Source organism: Nicotiana tomentosiformis, chromosome 4 (genome assembly GCF_000390325.3).
Source record: "Nicotiana tomentosiformis chromosome 4, ASM39032v3, whole genome shotgun sequence".
Classification (NCBI taxonomy): domain Eukaryota; kingdom Viridiplantae; phylum Streptophyta; class Magnoliopsida; order Solanales; family Solanaceae; genus Nicotiana; species Nicotiana tomentosiformis.
The window spans coordinates 16,809,750-16,826,968 of NC_090815.1; the positions used below are offsets into that span (position 1 = coordinate 16,809,750).

General features: G+C 34.8%; 3 protein-coding genes across 11 annotated transcripts; 1 reads left to right on the forward strand and 2 right to left on the reverse strand.

Annotated features, from left to right (window-relative positions):
* Positions 1 to 3,422: 3,422 nt before the first annotated feature.
* Positions 3,423 to 10,528, reverse strand: LOC104105692 (putative pentatricopeptide repeat-containing protein At5g08310, mitochondrial). Of its 9 annotated transcripts, none has more exons than XM_070199602.1 (5): positions 7,941 to 10,528; positions 7,548 to 7,761; positions 4,741 to 7,464; positions 4,585 to 4,652; positions 3,423 to 3,644 (listed from the first exon to the last, which is right to left on the reverse strand). In XM_070199602.1, exons 1-2 carry the CDS (start codon positions 10,369 to 10,371, stop codon positions 7,748 to 7,750), a joined length of 2,445 nt encoding a protein of 814 aa, XP_070055703.1. In that variant the 5' UTR covers positions 10,372 to 10,528; the 3' UTR covers positions 3,423 to 3,644; positions 4,585 to 4,652; positions 4,741 to 7,464; positions 7,548 to 7,747. The 9 variants fall into 9 exon arrangements, with proteins under 9 accessions (XP_070055703.1, XP_070055701.1, XP_070055697.1 ...); XM_070199600.1 differs by having other exon boundaries at positions 4,741 to 4,802; positions 5,639 to 5,750; positions 7,548 to 10,528; XM_070199596.1 differs by having other exon boundaries at positions 4,741 to 5,750; positions 7,345 to 7,464; positions 7,548 to 10,528.
* LOC104105693 (pentatricopeptide repeat-containing protein At5g08305) lies at positions 3,529 to 6,108 on the forward strand. The gene is made up of 2 exons (XM_009614065.4): positions 3,529 to 5,396; positions 5,525 to 6,108. The coding sequence occupies exon 1, from the start codon at positions 3,529 to 3,531 to the stop codon at positions 5,140 to 5,142; it is 1,614 nt and encodes a 537-aa protein (XP_009612360.1). The 3' UTR covers positions 5,143 to 5,396; positions 5,525 to 6,108.
* A 2,154-nt stretch (positions 10,529 to 12,682) lies between the features above and the next one.
* On the reverse strand, positions 12,683 to 15,773 carry LOC104105694 (thioredoxin-like protein YLS8). The gene is made up of 2 exons (XM_009614066.4): positions 15,546 to 15,773; positions 12,683 to 13,118 (listed from the first exon to the last, which is right to left on the reverse strand). The coding sequence occupies exons 1-2, from the start codon at positions 15,663 to 15,665 to the stop codon at positions 12,810 to 12,812; spliced, it is 429 nt and encodes a 142-aa protein (XP_009612361.1). The 5' UTR covers positions 15,666 to 15,773; the 3' UTR covers positions 12,683 to 12,809.
* Between the last annotated feature and the right edge of the window lie 1,446 nt (positions 15,774 to 17,219).

Genomic DNA, 17,219 nt, shown 5'->3' on the forward strand with positions numbered 1-17,219 from the left:
CACAAAGAAGCAACAGTTCTTCATCTCTAGATCTTCCCATCTTCACTTGCAAGCTTTCACGGATGCCGACTGGCTGGTTGCATTGATGATCACAAATCCATTTGTGGTTATGTTATTTTTCTAGGCAACAATCTTATCTCTTGGTCATCCAAAAAGCAACGTACCATTGCTCGTTTATCCACAGAATCTGAATACAAAGTGTTGGCCGATGCAACAGCTGCACTTACTTGGATCCAATCCCTCCTTTATGAACTTGGTATTCAGCTTCCTAATGCTCCCTCTTTATGGTGTGATAACATTGGTGCAGCCTATCTATCTATCAATCCAGTTTTTCATTCAAGAACAAAACATGTGGAGATTGATTTTCATTTTGTGAGGGATGCCAAAAAAGATCTTCAAGTTCAATTCATCTCCACAAAGGATCAACTGGCGGGTATTCTTACAAAACCTTTAGCAGCGGCCAGGTTTCAATTTCTCAAAGACAAACTCAAGGTGAAAGATCCACCTTTAGTTTGCAAGGGGAGTGTTAGACCATCTTAATCTTATCTTGTATATTCAAATATTATGATAATGACTTGCCGCTTAGGACTCTTTTGACTTATCTCTTGTACATTGTACTATATAAAATTCATGAAATAAAGAATACAAGTGTGGGTTTTCAACTATTGAATTCTACTGTGTATTCCGTTTAACATTTCAGAAGTATCACATTTAAATAAATCAACACATAACTAAATCATTGCAATATTGTATAACTATAAAGCAATTTAAATGCATTGATGTAATTATCATTTTAATGTTCAAAAAAGAAAGACAAAAAAGTGAAAGAATATTTCAGAAAAAAAAAAGGCTAAAAAAAAGCTATCTTTATCCCATAAGTAAAGATGAACTTAGCAAGATGTGTTTATTTTCAAGCTAGGGTAGTATATTACAGATGGGTGACCAGTCCAATCATTTGTAAATTGATTTGCTAAAATGAAAAAGTAGCCGAATTATAAAGCCTAAGAGGATTAAGGTCACAATTTTAACCAGTCCCAATAATATTATTTCACCGATTTTAAATGATCAGATATAATTTTGACACATATATTTAGTTAATTTATCCGACGAAGAGGTATCACGTGACACCGCTTCGTAAATCCGCCCCTGTGCATCATCACTCAATAATTTGCAAGATCACATTGCATTTATTTAATGTATTTCATACCTATTTGCACATTATTTAATTAGAAAGCTTCTATCATATTTCTATATCAGTTGAGGATGCAATTCCACAAAGTCAATCAAGTCTAGTACTATTCGGAGTTACTCTTGTGATGCAAACCCAGTCTATTCCTGATCTTTTCATTTTCTTCCTTTTGTAAATCTCTTTAATCTCAGTTCAAAAGTTTAGATCACTTTATATATTTGCTTTTTAGGACGTTAGAACAAATTATTGGATTTTAATTGCTCTCATCTGCCAAGAATTAAATTAATTGATAACTATTTCTAATCACGGTAGGATTGCTACATCAATTATACTTTACTTAACTTGCAGGGACTTTATCATTTAATATTAGTCTTTTGCGCTCATCACAAACCAAATTAAAATTAGCTAGATTTAGAAACATTTCCATAATGGGAGTTGGATCTTCCACAAGTCTTGAATACGTAATTACGTCTTAACAATAACAACTACGTCTTAGTCCTAAACTTATGGTCAACAATATAAATCCTCATTCCTTTCATTTAGCTCAACTCATATCATCATCATTATCAAAATAAAATAAAATTGCATGTAATATATATATATATATATATATATATATATATATATATATATATATATATATATATATAATGTAATAACTCATTTTAATACCCAATTTAAACAGTTCGATAAAGATCTTTAATGCTTTAATTGTTGAGCTAATTAACCCTAAGAAATTGGTGTTATCTTCAGCTTCTTTGAGTCTATGTGCAAGGTTTTAATTCCATCAAAAAGATTTTTCCTTCTTTTACTCTTTTCCTCCATTATTTGTATGTGACTATCCGTAACGTTTCTTCGTCACTTTCTTCCTTCTACTTCACGGGCACAACCCATCATAATATTTGAAAGGTATATTTTAAAATGAGGATGATTCATTCAAATTTTACTACATTTTGTTGACATGCTACTATAACTCTATTTTACACAAAAAGTATTTTTAAAAATAAGTAGTAGGTTTTACAAGTTCAACCAAACATACTCTAAGTTAAGACGAAGCTCAACATAAGTTTTAGAACGAGAAGGGAGGGTGTTTCAAAATTATAATCCATGTGTACGAGATATATGATGGAGTTTGGACTACGATCATAAATTTCATTTAATTTTTGGTATGTAGGGGTTAGAGGTATACCTAAGTCGGGTTGATTCAGATTTCTTAATTACCAAACTAAATAAATTATGTCGGATTTTTAAATCTATAAAACAAATCAAACCAACAAAGTCGGGTTTTTCAATTTCGCTTTTTCGGGTTTTTAGATTTTTTCCGGTAAAGTCTTCATAGCACAAAATATGTAACTTGTGCTCCAATTATTTCTTTAGTCCCAGTAGGATACAACTATATAATGTATTTTTCAACAAAATAACACAATAATATGAGATGAGTCATAACATTGTACTAAAATATTCAATAACAAAGATAATAAAATCGCATAAAACAAATATTGCTAATTAATAAGCCATAATAAAAATGAACATAATTTAAAAGTACTATATAAGTCATGCTAAAATAAGTATATCTAATAAGTACTATTAATTACATGACTAAGCACTAAAGAAAAAGATAAACTAAGTTAATTATTTTCATTATAAACCAATGCAAAACTAAAAATAGATATCCAACACTATTGTCACTTTTAGTGTTGAATTAAATTTATTTTGTTAGCATTAATATTGATTTGAACTTTATTTGAGTTACTACATTTATGGGCTATAAAACTTATTGGACCATTCAAGAATGTTAAGTCCAAGCTTGAAATAATACATTAAAAGATAAAACTGTGAAAAAAATTAAGAATATTTATAAATTAAATTACAATAATATTTATATATATAAAATATTTTTAAAAATTGTATAAATGTAATGTCGGGTTGGCTTGGTTTCAGTTTGACTTTGTTTTAGTTAAAACCAAACCAATTATGATCGCATTTTTTTTTTAAAACCAAACCAAACCATGTCGGATTTGTTTTTCCGATTTAAGTCGGTTTATCAATTTGATGCGGTTTATCGGTTTTCTTTGTACACCCCTAATCTCAGGTTTACATAATGTACCCAAATGGACAAAATATAAAATTAGGTTACAAATTTCTTAATTTTTTGAAATGAAACATGTATAATGCCTTCATTTTATTTTATATAGTAACACTATTATTAGGTATGGAGTCAAAATATCTCATATTTAAAAAAAATATTTTTTATTAATAAAATTTAACTTATAGGAGTAGCACTTTTTCTAATATAGCACTTCTGTCGCGCCAAAATCTTGTACAGTCCTGAGTGAGTGATGTTGAAAGCTGCAGTGTCTTCAAATCCCGCCACTCTAACACAAAAATTCGTAACCTTTCTGGAAAAATGCAAATCAATTTCAGAGTTCAAGAAACTCCACGCCTTGTTAATAACCTGTGGAATTTACAAAGAAACCCAATTCAATTCAAGAATCCTTAATTTCACAGCACTATCTGATTCCTCAAACATAGGCTATGCTCATAACATTTTCCTACAAACTGAAAACCCAGCAATCTTTGATTACAATACTCTAATAAGGGGCTATTCTTACAGCAAAAACCCATGTAAATCTCTGTCTTTATTTGTTGAAATGTTGCAAAATGAGGTTGTCCCTGACCACTTTACATACCCTTTTGTTATTAAGTCATTGGCTAAGTTGTCTGATGTTAGAAGTGGTAGGAGTGTTCATTGTTGCGTTTTGAAAACTGGGTTTGATGATGACTTGTATATTTCGAATTCTTTGATTCATATGTATGGTTCTTGTGCTGATGTATTGAGCGCGAGGAAGATGTTTGATGAAATGCCTGTGAAGAATTTGGTTTCGTGGAATTCGTTGTTGGATGGATATGGGAAATGTGGGGATGTTGTTTCGATGAGGGAGGTGTTTGATTCGATGATAGAGAGAGACGTTGTGTCGTGGAGCTCGTTGATTGATGGGTATGTTAAGGATGGGGAATATTCTGAGGCGTTGGCGGTGTTTGAGAAAATGAGATTGGAAGGGCCGAAAGCGAATGAGGTGACCATGGTGAGTGTTTTGGGCGCTTGTGCTCACTTGGGTGCACTTGAGCAAGGGAGGGCAATGCACGGGTACGTGGTTGAGAATAGGTTGCCTATGACTTTAGTGTTGAGGACGTCACTCGTTGATATGTATGCTAAGTGTGGTGCAGTAGAGGAGGCATTGGTTGTGTTTCGAGAGGGTTTAGGGAGAAAAACCGATGTCCTGATTTGGAATTCCATAATTGGAGGTTTGGCAACACACGGGCGGGTTACTGAGTCTCTCGAGTTGTACAAGGAAATGCAGGATTTAGAAGTTAGACCAGATGAGATTACATACTTGTGTCTATTATGCGCTTGTGCTCATGGCGGACTAGTAAAGGAAGCTCGGCGTTTCTTTGATTCTCTCTGTAAAGATAGCATGACAGCAAAATGTGAGCATTATGCCTGCATGATGGATGTATTAGCACGTGCAGGTCGTTTAACAGAAGCTTACCAGTTTCTGTGTAAAATGCCTATGGAACCAACTGCTTCCATGTTAGGTGCGTTACTAAATGGCTGCATCAATCATGGAAAGTTAGATCTTGCAGAAGAAGTAGGGAAAAAGCTTATTGAATTGGAACCATTACATGATGGTAGATATGTTGGACTATCAAATGTGTATGCGCTTAAAAAGCGCTGGAATGAAGCTAAAGCAATGAGAGAAGCCATGGATACTCGGGGAGTGAAGAAAATTCCTGGTTTCAGTGTTGTGGAGATCTTTGGATCTCTTCACAGATTCATAGCTCATGATAAAGCACACCCTGAATCGGATCAAATCTACATGATTCTAGAGTTTGTTTTGTGGCAAATGAAGCTAGATAATGATTGTGACGAGCAAGAACAATTGTTTATGTGATAGCAATCATATAGGAATCAGTATTGGAGATGGCTGCAGTGCACTGCAGATGAATGGCAAATGATGGATAACAACACTTAACAGTCGGAGTGATATGTCGCTATAGGATCATAATCATGCAGTTCCTTTATGGGCAGCTATAAGGTGGACGACCACCTATAGGTGGTAGGCCACATAGTACTACTCAGAATATGGCCAATCTTTCTCACGGTGTGTGAGTAGGTCTTGGAGCGCATTAAACTCATTACTACCTTGTAAGTGCATTTTGCTAGAAGTAATTCTGAAGCCAAGGAATTTTGCATATATTTAAAATAAGGAAGCATACTCTTGTTCTTGTATAATATTTTGAGTTTAGTAAAGTGATCTCAATCTCCTTTTTCAGGTCGTGATTGAAAGAATATTACAGTTTGAAAACCAAGATTCACAGCAGACGCCAAACATCCATTGCCAAGATAGCTTGTTGAAATACAATGTAGCACACTTGATAGATACATACCTTTGATATTGGCAGAGCTTTTGATGGACGTCATCTTCATTGAAAACGATTGTTGCAGTCACAGAAATTGGGATAGAGTTACTTGTAGAAATCTCCAACTAGAAGGAAGTTCCTGCACAATTCGATGGAACAGGGGCCATCGTCTTAATATAACTGATAGGGGATGCATGGTTATATAAGCTCAATTAGAAAGCAGAACTTTCTCCACTTGTTGCAAATGTGAGATCACCATTTGGCTGAAATGATATACTCATACTGTTACCACTTTCAATGACACACTATCTGATTCTGATGTAGTAAGTATAATACATAACTACACAGTTTGAGTGGAGAACTCATACTTGGAGTTGATGAAGGTGTCTTATTTTGTTTTATTGCTATAAGAAGAAGTTGTAGCTGTCTTTTGATTAATCATTCTCCAAAAGTGTGTACTGCATTTTATTGGACGAGTTAATATTATTTCCGTGTCCTTTATTTACATTGCTCCCTCTTATGTAAACTCAATGTTTTAACACACAAATTACAAAAAGCTGTGAGTAGCTCCATCTCCTGTGACCTTGTCCAAATCCCCAAAACACGAACCTTTACAGCCACGTGAAGATTGGAGGTGATCACCATATCGGTTTCTCACCTTTGGTGAAACTTGAAATAGTTGTAAATAAAAGGCTTGCAATAATGATGTTGCAAAGAGAAACTTTCAACAATGCAAAAGGGAGTAAATAAACTATAAAGTTGCCTCCGTGAGTCACGGGTTCGAGCCATGGAAGCAGCCACTAATGCTTGTATTATGGTAGACTGTCTACATCACACCCTTTGGGGTGCAGTCCTTTCTCAGACCCTACGTGAATACGGGATGCTTTATGCACCGGACTACCATTTTTTTATTTCGCTGATAATTGCATACAAATACCAGGTTGGTGCCTTGTGCCTACTGCCTTGTCTCATCTATGTGCTAGTGTAGCACGTATAGAGGGTGCCAAGTTCACGGCACGAGGCCTAGTTTGGTAAAGTAAGTCAGTAAGTGACAACAGCTTAAGAGAGTAAGCAATGGTTGTTCTTTAGAGTGGTCACAACAGGTATACCTTATGGCCAAAAGGACTTTATAGTCAAATGAATAAAGAATTTAAATAACATCTATGTTTGATATCAAAGTGAAACTAGTCTATAGCTGTTTCAACAAGTTGTATATAAAGGTCTTCAGCTACTCCCATCACTTCCTTAATGTTTTAAGTTGGATGTTTTAGAGCCAAATTGTGGCAAGTTCATTTATATGAAAGTTTCTTTCAATTCCTTACTTAATTATATGGGGTCACTACTAGTTCTTGCTTTGAGCTTCTTTTTACTCAATATTACTCATTGAGTCATAACTCAATAGCTTTTATGTAGCGACATCCTTTGCATGAGAGTCAATAGCTTGAACCTTCCTTCTCGCAGTCAGCTATATAACTCAATGATCTCTCTCCGTGTCCAACCGAGTCTATACGATAGAGTGCAACTATTGATCATATTGTGTATTCCATCCTGCATCAAATTAACCTTTCAAATTCAAACTCATAAAAGACACAGAGTGCTTAGACAATCACGTATGGCTAACAACAGCGTCTTCATCAATAGCTGTTAACTTGGAACAAACCCTACAGCTTACTATATGAACCTTTCTTTTCTTTTATTTGAAAATATGTTCCTTGGAAAACATTTTCCCCTACCTTGTGCACTTGAGTGGACCCAAGATACAGCCACAAGCTTCTTTGCTACAAATAGAGTTCACATATCGGGTTCTCCTCAACACTCAGAATACCTCCAGTTTTCGACCAGATCTTATCAATCTTGAAACATTTAATAAAACAAAATGAGGTCACAACATAAAAAGTTTCTTAGACAAAGAGCAGAAAGCTTAGAAGAAACATACCCCTGTGTGTGTTTGCCATAATATCAAACATAAGGTGTAAAACCTTTCTTTAAAATAGGGAAAATGCTCCTGCTGGGATCAATATAAGGCGTAGAACTTTTCATTGACGTGCAATAGTGTGGAACAGAACTCATCAGTATACCAAAACCGACAAGTGTAGAGCACGATACTCAATGCAAAGCATTTCCTCGTTTTAGTTCTCAATCCGAAGTAACTACAGATGCAAACAGATGAGGTCAAGAGATCTAAAAATCCAATCATGTTACCCGACTTCAGAGATAGTAAGAAGTGCTGTAAAATGACTCTCCTCCAACAGGATTTTCACATTTGAGGAAGTCCTTGGATCTGCTAACAGGGAAAGTATTGCCTCTTTAAGGGTAAAAAGATCCTTACCATTTAAATCTTGAGAAGACTCATCATGGACCACCTTTTCTAGTAGGTTAAAAGCTTCATTAGGATTTGAATTGTTTATAAAAGCTTTTATTAGCACTATGTAGACATATGGATCAGGTTTCATCTCCTTCCTCTCCATTTCCTGCAGATAAGTCAGCGCAATATCTGGCTTTCCACACTTGCACAGACCACTAATGAGAGCCATAAAAGTTACTCTACTTGGAGAGCAACCCTTTGACTCCATTTTGACTAAAAGCCTCATAGCATCATTTGGTTTGCCAGCATTGCATAACCCATCTATTAGAGTGGTGTAAGTGATGGCGTTGGGCTCCCGTTCTTTTTCTGCCATCCTAGTGAGATTTACAATTGCCCGATCTATATCACCATTTTTGCACCATCCATCAATCAGTGAGTTGTAGGTAACAACTGATGGAATAAGCCCCTTATCCATCATGTCATCAACAAAACCCTGGGCTTCAAGTACTCTTTTGGCCTTACATAGCCCATTTATCATTATGTTATAAGCAACCACATCGGGGCAGTAACCCCGAGCACAGATCTCTCTGAAAAGATTCAATGCTTCATCCAACTGTTTAATCTTAATAAGACCATCTATCACTGCTGAATAACCAACTACATCAGGGAGAAATCCTTCTTGAACCATGTCAGCAAGGAAGTTAGAAGCTTTGACTGCTTGCCCATCTTTGCAGAGTTTCTGCATGAGCAGCGTGTAATATTTTATCCAAGGTTGATGCCCATGTACACGCATCTCCCTCACCATAGCAAGGGCGCCCGCATCATCCCCTTGTCTACATAAGCATCCAAAAATTGAGTTGTATGTGTAATGTGTTGGCTGAAATTCTGACTGTTTCATCTCATTCAAAAGCTCATAACATTCATCAAGTCTACTAGATCTACTCAAATAATCAATTAAATTATTGTAAAGTAGCACACTGCGTTTACAACCAATATGGTCCATATCTCTAAATAGGCTGAGAGCCATTTCCAACCTATCCGCCCGACACAAACCATCAATAACTATTTCAAAAGAAATGGTATTAGGACAAACAAGTTCCTTCATGAAAAAAGGATTGTCCTTATTACAATCACCACCAGATTCAAGACCCGATGATGCACAAAGTAGACGATACGCTTTATCAGTTGAACCATTGTTAATAAGTCCTTTCAGGACAGAATTATACAACAACATCCTATCTTTCAGATCAAGACTCTCATACCTCTCCTCAACTATTTGGATCATGTCTCTTTCATCACGCACACAAGATATAAGGTCGGTCAGTATTTTAATATCAGGACGGACACCTGAATCATTCATTTCCTCGTACAGCTGCATAGCTTTCTCAGTCTCACTATTCCTAGACAACTCTTCTATTAACACACCATAAACAGAAATGTCCAGTGCAAAGCCCATCTTCCTCATTTTATCCAACAGTTGCAACGCTTTATCCGTTCTGCCTTCCCTCACAAAACCATGAATCAAAACAAAACATGTCTTCTCATTTAAGCTAATGTTAAGATCTTCTATCCTCTCAACCAACTCAAACGCCTTATCCACCTTACCCCACTTGCTAAAGGAAACCAACAAGATCGACAAAACATGTGCATCGACCAATCCTTTCTCGCGCATCTCATTAAAAACAACCAACGCATTGTCAAACATCCCCGCATTGCAGTAACACCGCAAAGTAGGTGTCAGAGCATACTTATCAAGCTGACACCCATAGCTATTCATCTCCTTCAATCTCAGCTCAATTAAACCAACATCACCAGCCTTAGATATAGCATCTAACAAGCAATTATAACTAAAACTATTTGGAACACAAAGGCCCGACTTTTGCATATGATCAAACAATTCATTAGCCTCTTTAACCAACCCTTGATTACCTAAACACCTAATAAAGAAACCCAAAGCACGTGGAGTAAAATAACACTGAAATTTAATCACATCATTAACCAACACTCTCATTGAGTCAATTTGTCGAGCACCTGACAGACACTCAGCCATTAAATTAAATGTATGACAATTATGACTAAAACCACTTTGATTCTTAGCCCAATTATAAAACAATTGAGCTATTCTCCAACTTTTGAGCCTTTTAAGAACAAATTCAACAATTAAAGTTGTGATCTTTGGACCCAACTCATCAAGTCCTTGGCTTTTTGATGTATCAAGGCGCTTAGTGAATATGTGTACAAGTTTATCAACGATTCTTGAATCTTCTACAGAAAGTGGAGGGAGAAAATTTTGAGGTTTTGGGCAAGTGGGTGTTGAAGAAAATGGAAAAAAATTGAAAATTGTAAATGGGTTTTGAATTTGAGTGTTGTTATTGTGAGTATATAGGTTGAGGAGTTGTTCGAGTGATTTGGAGAAAAGAAAATGGGATCTTTTGAATCTACAGAAAGCAGCCATTGAGTGATTTTGCGAAGTGGTGAGAGCATTTAGGTGTGTAATGGGAGTATTACTCCATTGTCTAAATTCTTAAGAACAAAGGAAGTGTGGTTGGTGAAATTGATTAGCTTTATATAGGCTCATAGGTTTGGTTATGAATTGAACACCGAGTTCTTTTCCTTTCTGGAAGTTGAACTGACATATTCAGACGCAAATACAGTAATAAGTACTCCAGGGAATTTTTTTATCTTTTGGAGAGTTAATTTGATTAAATTTTAAAGTTAAATTAGATTAATATTTTATTTTAAAGTTTAAAATATAAATATTCTTAAATTCTATCATAAGTACTAAAAGTTATAACTATTATTACGTCAATATGATGAAAACATATATATTAAAATATTGATCAAAATTTATATATTTTGAATCTCAAAAACAACGAAAATGAAGGAGGTATTATAAATCCTCATTTTTTATAGTTAAAATATTCTGAAAGAATTTGAAAAATGGTGACACAAGTAATTTCACAAATGCATGTTGGATGCACCTAGGTGAAGTCAATGCTAATTCCACACAAACAATAAAGGGAAACTTTCGGAAATGATTATTGTTTGGAGACTTATTGCTCAGCATAGCTATAATTTAGCTAATTATATTGCTTTGCCATGGGATGTATGTCGTTGTATTCATCGATTGTATATACTGTATTCAATTCTAAAGTATTCGTTCTGCTATATTTTATATTGTATTCAATTTTACTGTATTAAATTCAATTGTATTCAAACAACAAAAAATCAAGAAATAGGGTGTTTTACAGTTCTATTCAATCGGTTTTATATATTATATTCAATTCAGTTATATTCATTCTTAACTATTTTATATTGTACTCAATTTCACTATATTCAATTCGATTGCATTCAAACAATAAAAAATCACAAAAACGATAATATTCAGTTGTATCCAATTCATTGTATTCATTCATAACTGCTTTTACACTGTATTTAATTCACTGTATTTAATTTGGATGTATTCAAATAACTAAAATTCAAAAAATACAGAAATCTGCCACAAAAAATAACCTTCGAAATACATAAATACAGACGAAAAAAAAATGTATTTGTATCATAGTATGTTACTCAATAGCAAAGAAGAGAAGAAAGTTCGTTGGAGATAACGTCTTCCTACTAAGCAAAACACTGTATACATTGTATAAAACTAAAAAATGGAGACGAACAAAAATTCGACCAGATCTGAGAATACACTATCACATTTTATTACCAAAATTCGGTCAGACGAATACACTCAGATGTGAGATACAAAGAAGTAGAAGAAGCCATGGATTCCTGCATTTCCGTTAGATCCAGATCTGGTGGCGCCTCCACTCTTCCTCCTCCATTGTTTTCGCTGTCGGTAATGGACATATCGTGATTTTCAAATCTGGATTTGATGATGGAGATGAGGAAGGGAAGAGAGAGAGAGAGACGGCTGAATCTGATGGTAGAGATGAGACAAGAGAAGAGAGAGAGAGAGGCGGCTGTTTGGTTTGGGCTCCGGAAGACCTCCTCCGGATAAGATGACCGGCTAGACAACTGCCTTGCCAAGGGTGAAGAGAGAGGGGAATTGGGAGAGAGAGTTTAGGGAGTAGAGAGAGAAGGTTGAGGAAAAAGTTGAGGAATTAGTTGAATATAATTGTGCTTTGCTATAAAATAGAAAAAGTTTATAAATAATAATATTTTAAAAGTATTTTGGTTTATAATAAATATGGTGCATTATTTAGCTCTAGCATGTAAATTTCCAACAATAAATTACTCGACTCTCCAAAAGTACTTGTTACAGAATCGTTTCCTAAACATTCTAAGTGATCATAGGAACTAGGGGTGGCAAATAAGCGTATCAGATCGGATTGAAAATGGATAATACAAAAACGGATTAATTATTCGACCCAACCCATATTTAAAATCGATAGAAAATGGGTAACCGCCGAATAATATGAGTATCCAAATTATTCATGACTTCTTGAATATGATCACTTTTGGAAAAACTCCTAGTCCCCAAACTGAGGAACCCACCGTTTCAATCTTTACAAATATAAAAATTAAACTCAATAGTTGTCTCTTGGTTATCCATTCTCTAAGTGAATAATATAGTTCTTATTCATATTTGACCCGTTTTTAAAAAGCTCTTATCCAACCCATTTTTTAATGAATAATATAGATGAATAACTATTATTTTTATCCACTAAAGTCTTGTGGGGCTTTTACTCAAAGTCTAATATCATTGATTATTAGAAGACTGGAAGTCCAGACAGGCAATCAATGGCAAGTGCAACTCATGCATCAAAGCCTCAACAACTGGATCAAATTGTTCTAGTTCAATGCATATGGTTTTATCAACTCTTACAGCTCTAGCATTAAAGTACAGTATATGTTCCTGCAACCAAGTACAACATCTACAAGTTCTTAGTACCGGTACTTGGTAGAGTAATCTTTAGGCGCAATAACTAGACCTCGACCCTTTCTTGCACCACGATACACTGTCTCAACAATGTCGATGAATTCCTGTTTATCCTTAAGCGCCCAGTTGATCTTGTTATTGTTTCCGGTGCCAAGATCAATCATAATGTGCTTGTTCCTGAAGAAGAACATAATGGTGGACGGATCATACAATTCATACATCGTGTTAAAATCAGGTACTTCAGTGATGTCTACCAGGTAAATCACAGCAAAGTTCTTTATTGTCTCTGCAACTGAAGCCAACACCTCATCCATCTGGAATCCAGAAGAAATAAGTTATTAAGACCAAAAGGAATATCTACGGATTTAAAAGGCAAAGAATCTCAAGACACCTACGAAAAGCCAAACAAGCATAGAAGCGCGCCATTTTTTGAGGTAGGGGCTAGTCTTACCAGGACCAAGGTCTTAAGACTCAAGTCCATGTTATTGGTCTTAAGATTCAAGTCCATGTTATTTGTGTTATGCACTGGTAAGGCGAAATGTACTTTCAAGAAAAATGTAGCCTATGAACCACTCACTCATCTTCTCTATACACACTAATCACAAGTTATTACAGATATCCATAGCCAACTGCATATGAACTCATATTTCACAAAAGCACCTTTAATGCCAAATCAGTTCAAAGCAAGGGGGTTTCAGAATCTATCAATGGCAAGAAGACCAGATTCAGGAAGATCTGGAAAATTATTATACTAGTGAATATGTGGCTCGTTCTTACGGTACATTGGTTTTATAATTTGTTTTTAGGATGAGTTATTTGGCAGATGCAATGTAGGATACATGTTCAGAGTAAAACATGTAAACAAAGATTAGGATATTGCCATTTCTATTTGATTCCATAGTATCTTGTGGTGATCATACTCTTGAGCAGCAAGTTATTCGCTGTAACAAGATTGGGATCATTTCCATGGACTTGGATCATCCCAATTGTGGTTATAACTACAAAGTTTGACGTCTCAGTGGACAGAGTTACTCGATACTCGTGTTGGTGGGAAGTAGCAAGTACCCACTGAAATAGTCGAAGTTTGCAAGCTGGCCCAGACACCATCCTCATATATTAAAAGACAACTAAGATTGACAGCCCACAATTTTAATCTTTGAAAATTACAGCTGCTTCTAGCACTAACTCGTCCCTTGACTGGGTTCCATAACCAATACCCAAACTTAATTAGTATGTCTCTACGCCTCAATTCACCAAATAAGACCGAAAGCTTAAACTTCCAAAGAATCTACACTTTTAAGTTTTAAACTACATCAATTGATAGGAAAACAGAGTTTCAAACTACAATAAACCGTAGATTTAGTTTCCATTACAGATGATTTATGTCTTAGACAACAGATTTGGGAGAGGGAAAACACATGGAAAGCACGCCTCAAGTTCCGCTTCAAGTTCCATATACAGGATATAGATTCCAAACTTATTAGCCACCTGTTGAATTACAAGAGTTTTTACAAGCTCCCTTTCTTTGTTACTTGTGCAGGATAGCTATAAGCAAGAATCAATAACTCCAAACCATAGAACCCCCCCCCCCCCCCCTTTTTTTTCCAGGCCAAAAGAGTTTTGAATCACTTAAATAAACACAAGAGATACCCATAACCAGGAGCGTACCAGAACTTTTTGTAAGTGGTGTCGTATTTATATAAATAATAATAAATAAATAAATAAATAAATATTATCTAATATTATTTTCGACATCTTGGCCAATGATCTATTTGAATATTATTGCAAAGGGAGGTGTAAGTTCCATTCTCCTTAACATCAATTTTTTAACAAAATTGCTCGCTCAAAGATGTTTAAAAAATAGAATATCTAGGTCTAGTAGACTCAAACCTACAACCTCTACAAATCCAAATATAAGCTTTAACCAAAGGACCAAGAAGTACTCTTTGCCAAAAAGCTATGTCATTATTATATATTGCTTCATTTTTACAGAATATTAATATAAACGAAGCGGTGTCGGATGACACCGCTTCCACTCATGTACATCTGCCCCTGCCCAAAACACAACTAATACTACCAATACTGCTATCGACTATGTATCAAAATTTGTCAATTTCATTCTACAGAATTATATGTAGAAATCAGTACTACAAACTAGCTGGGATCGGTTGTATGAATCCTCAGTATACGCATAGTCAGAGGATACATCATAATTAGACTATAAGTGCAGTTATATTCTGCACAAATAAACAATAAAACCAAATACTCCAACACTCTATTTGAAGGGGAGCTTTGGAGCAACAATAAATTTGTCTCCGTGTTAGCTATAGGTCACGGGTTCGAGCCGTGGGAGTAGCCATAATTAGGATAGGTTGTGTACGTCACACCCCTTGGGGCAAAGTGCGGCCCTACCCGGAGCCTGCGTGAATGCGGGCTGCTCTTTTTACTCCAATACTCTATTTGCCTATCATCAATGAGGCAATCAGGTGATTCAATCCAATAATCGATCAATCTCAATCATCTAGAACTACTCCACTCTATTTTAGCCATCAAGTTTCTTCTTTTATGTATGTAATCACCCATCAAATTGGTCATACTATATGAATCCTCCATATTATATCCAAAGATTCTTCTTTTAACTAATAATTGCCCACCAAATAAAGAAAATTCAAGAAATTGACAATTTATATAGTCAAATGCTTATATAAATTGCAGGGTACTAAAGAAATACGGTAGCGTACCTGCATGCAATTATCATCCCAATCATGGCCAAAACGAATGATGACAAGGCGTTCCTCTTCAGCAAGAATAGCTTGATCCACTGCCCACCCTGAGTGAAGATGTGGCAACAAGTACGACATCTCTCTCTCTCTCTCTCTCTCTCTCTCTCTCTCTCTCTAGATTTTGGATTTCTTGCTCTTTATTATTATGTAATGTAATGAAAAGAAACAGCTGAGACAAATGACATAAACAGTCTTTTGAGGTCCGTAAGTATATAGGGGACCAAAGTGCTAGAAGGGTCTCGAATGTGCTAGTAGCCCACCAAAGTGTATAGTTCAGGTGTATAGGTTTGTTTCATATTTTTTTAATTATCAAATCAAATCAATGGTGTCGAATTTTTAAATTTATAAATCAAATCAAACTAACAAAGTTGAGTTTTTCAATCTCAATTTTTTTCGGGATTTTCGAATTTTTTTCCGATAAAGTCTTCATATCATAAAATATATAACTTGTGCTCCAAACATTTCTTAAGTCCTAGTAAAATACAACTATACAATGTATTTTTCAAAAAACTAACACAATAATATAAGATAAGTCATAACATTATACTAAAATATTCAATAACAAAAATAAAATATTAAAATTACATAAAATAAATATTGCTAATTAATAAGCCATAACAAAAATTAATATAATCTAAAAATACTATATAGGTCACTAATATTAATTACATAACTAAGCACTAAATAAAAAGATAAACTGAGTTATGCATTTTCATTATAAACCAATGTAAAACTAAAATAATTATTCAACACTATCGTCATTCCTAGTATTGAATTGAATTTCTTTTGTTAACATTAGTATATTGATTTGAACGTTGTTTGAGTTACTATATTTATAGGTTTTAAAATTTATTTACCATTCAAGAATGTTAAGTCTAAACTCGAAATAATATGTTACAAGATAAAACTGTGAAAAAGTTTAAGAAATATTTATAAATTATATTACAATAAATATTTATATGTGTAAAATATTTTTAAAAATTATATAAATGTAATATCGGGTTGGTTTCGTTTTGATTTGACTTTTTTTAGTTAAAACCAAACCAAACCAATTATGGTCGGGTTTTATTTTTCAATACCAAACCACATCGAATTTTTTTCCGGTTTGACTCAGATTATCGATTTGGTGCAGTTTATCGGTTTTCTTTGTACATCCCTGGTCACGACCCAAAAATCCCACCACAGGCGTCGTGATGGCACTTAGTTTTTAAGATTAAGTTAGCCGATTATAATCATAATTCAAGCTATTTTTTTTAAATAATTTAATACAACCTCTCAAGACTGGTAATACTGAGTCACGAACTCTAACCGAATACATAAAATTATCTCGAGGGTCTAATATACAATACTATTCGAATAAGAAATTAACAGTACAATAAAATGGAAAGACTCCAAGGGACTGTGATGACCAAGCAATTACGGATAATAAAACATCGACTTAGAAATTTATTCTAAAACGTAAACAAAAGTCAATGCGGGGCCCGTCTCCCGGAACCCGACATAATTTTCACGAAATTCGAACACCCATTCCCATATGGTGAAAATCGCCTAAAATATCGCTTCAATCCGAGCTCCATAGCTCCAATATATTAAAAATGGCCGAAACATCGAAATATAGCTACTGCCCAGGTA

Coding starts and splice junctions, on each gene's coding strand:
- LOC104105693 (XM_009614065.4), top strand. CDS start 3,529: ATGTTGAAAGCTGCAGTGTCTTCAAATCCCGCCACTCTAACACAAAAA.
- LOC104105692 (XM_070199601.1), bottom strand. CDS start 10,371: ATGGCTGCTTTCTGTAGATTCAAAAGATCCCATTTTCTTTTCTCCAAA.
- LOC104105694 (XM_009614066.4), bottom strand. CDS start 15,665: ATGTCGTACTTGTTGCCACATCTTCACTCAGGGTGGGCAGTGGATCAA. Junction 13,119..15,545: donor GGGATGATAATTGCATGCAG/GTACGCTACCGT, acceptor TCTGGATTCCAG/ATGGATGAGGTGTTGGCTTC.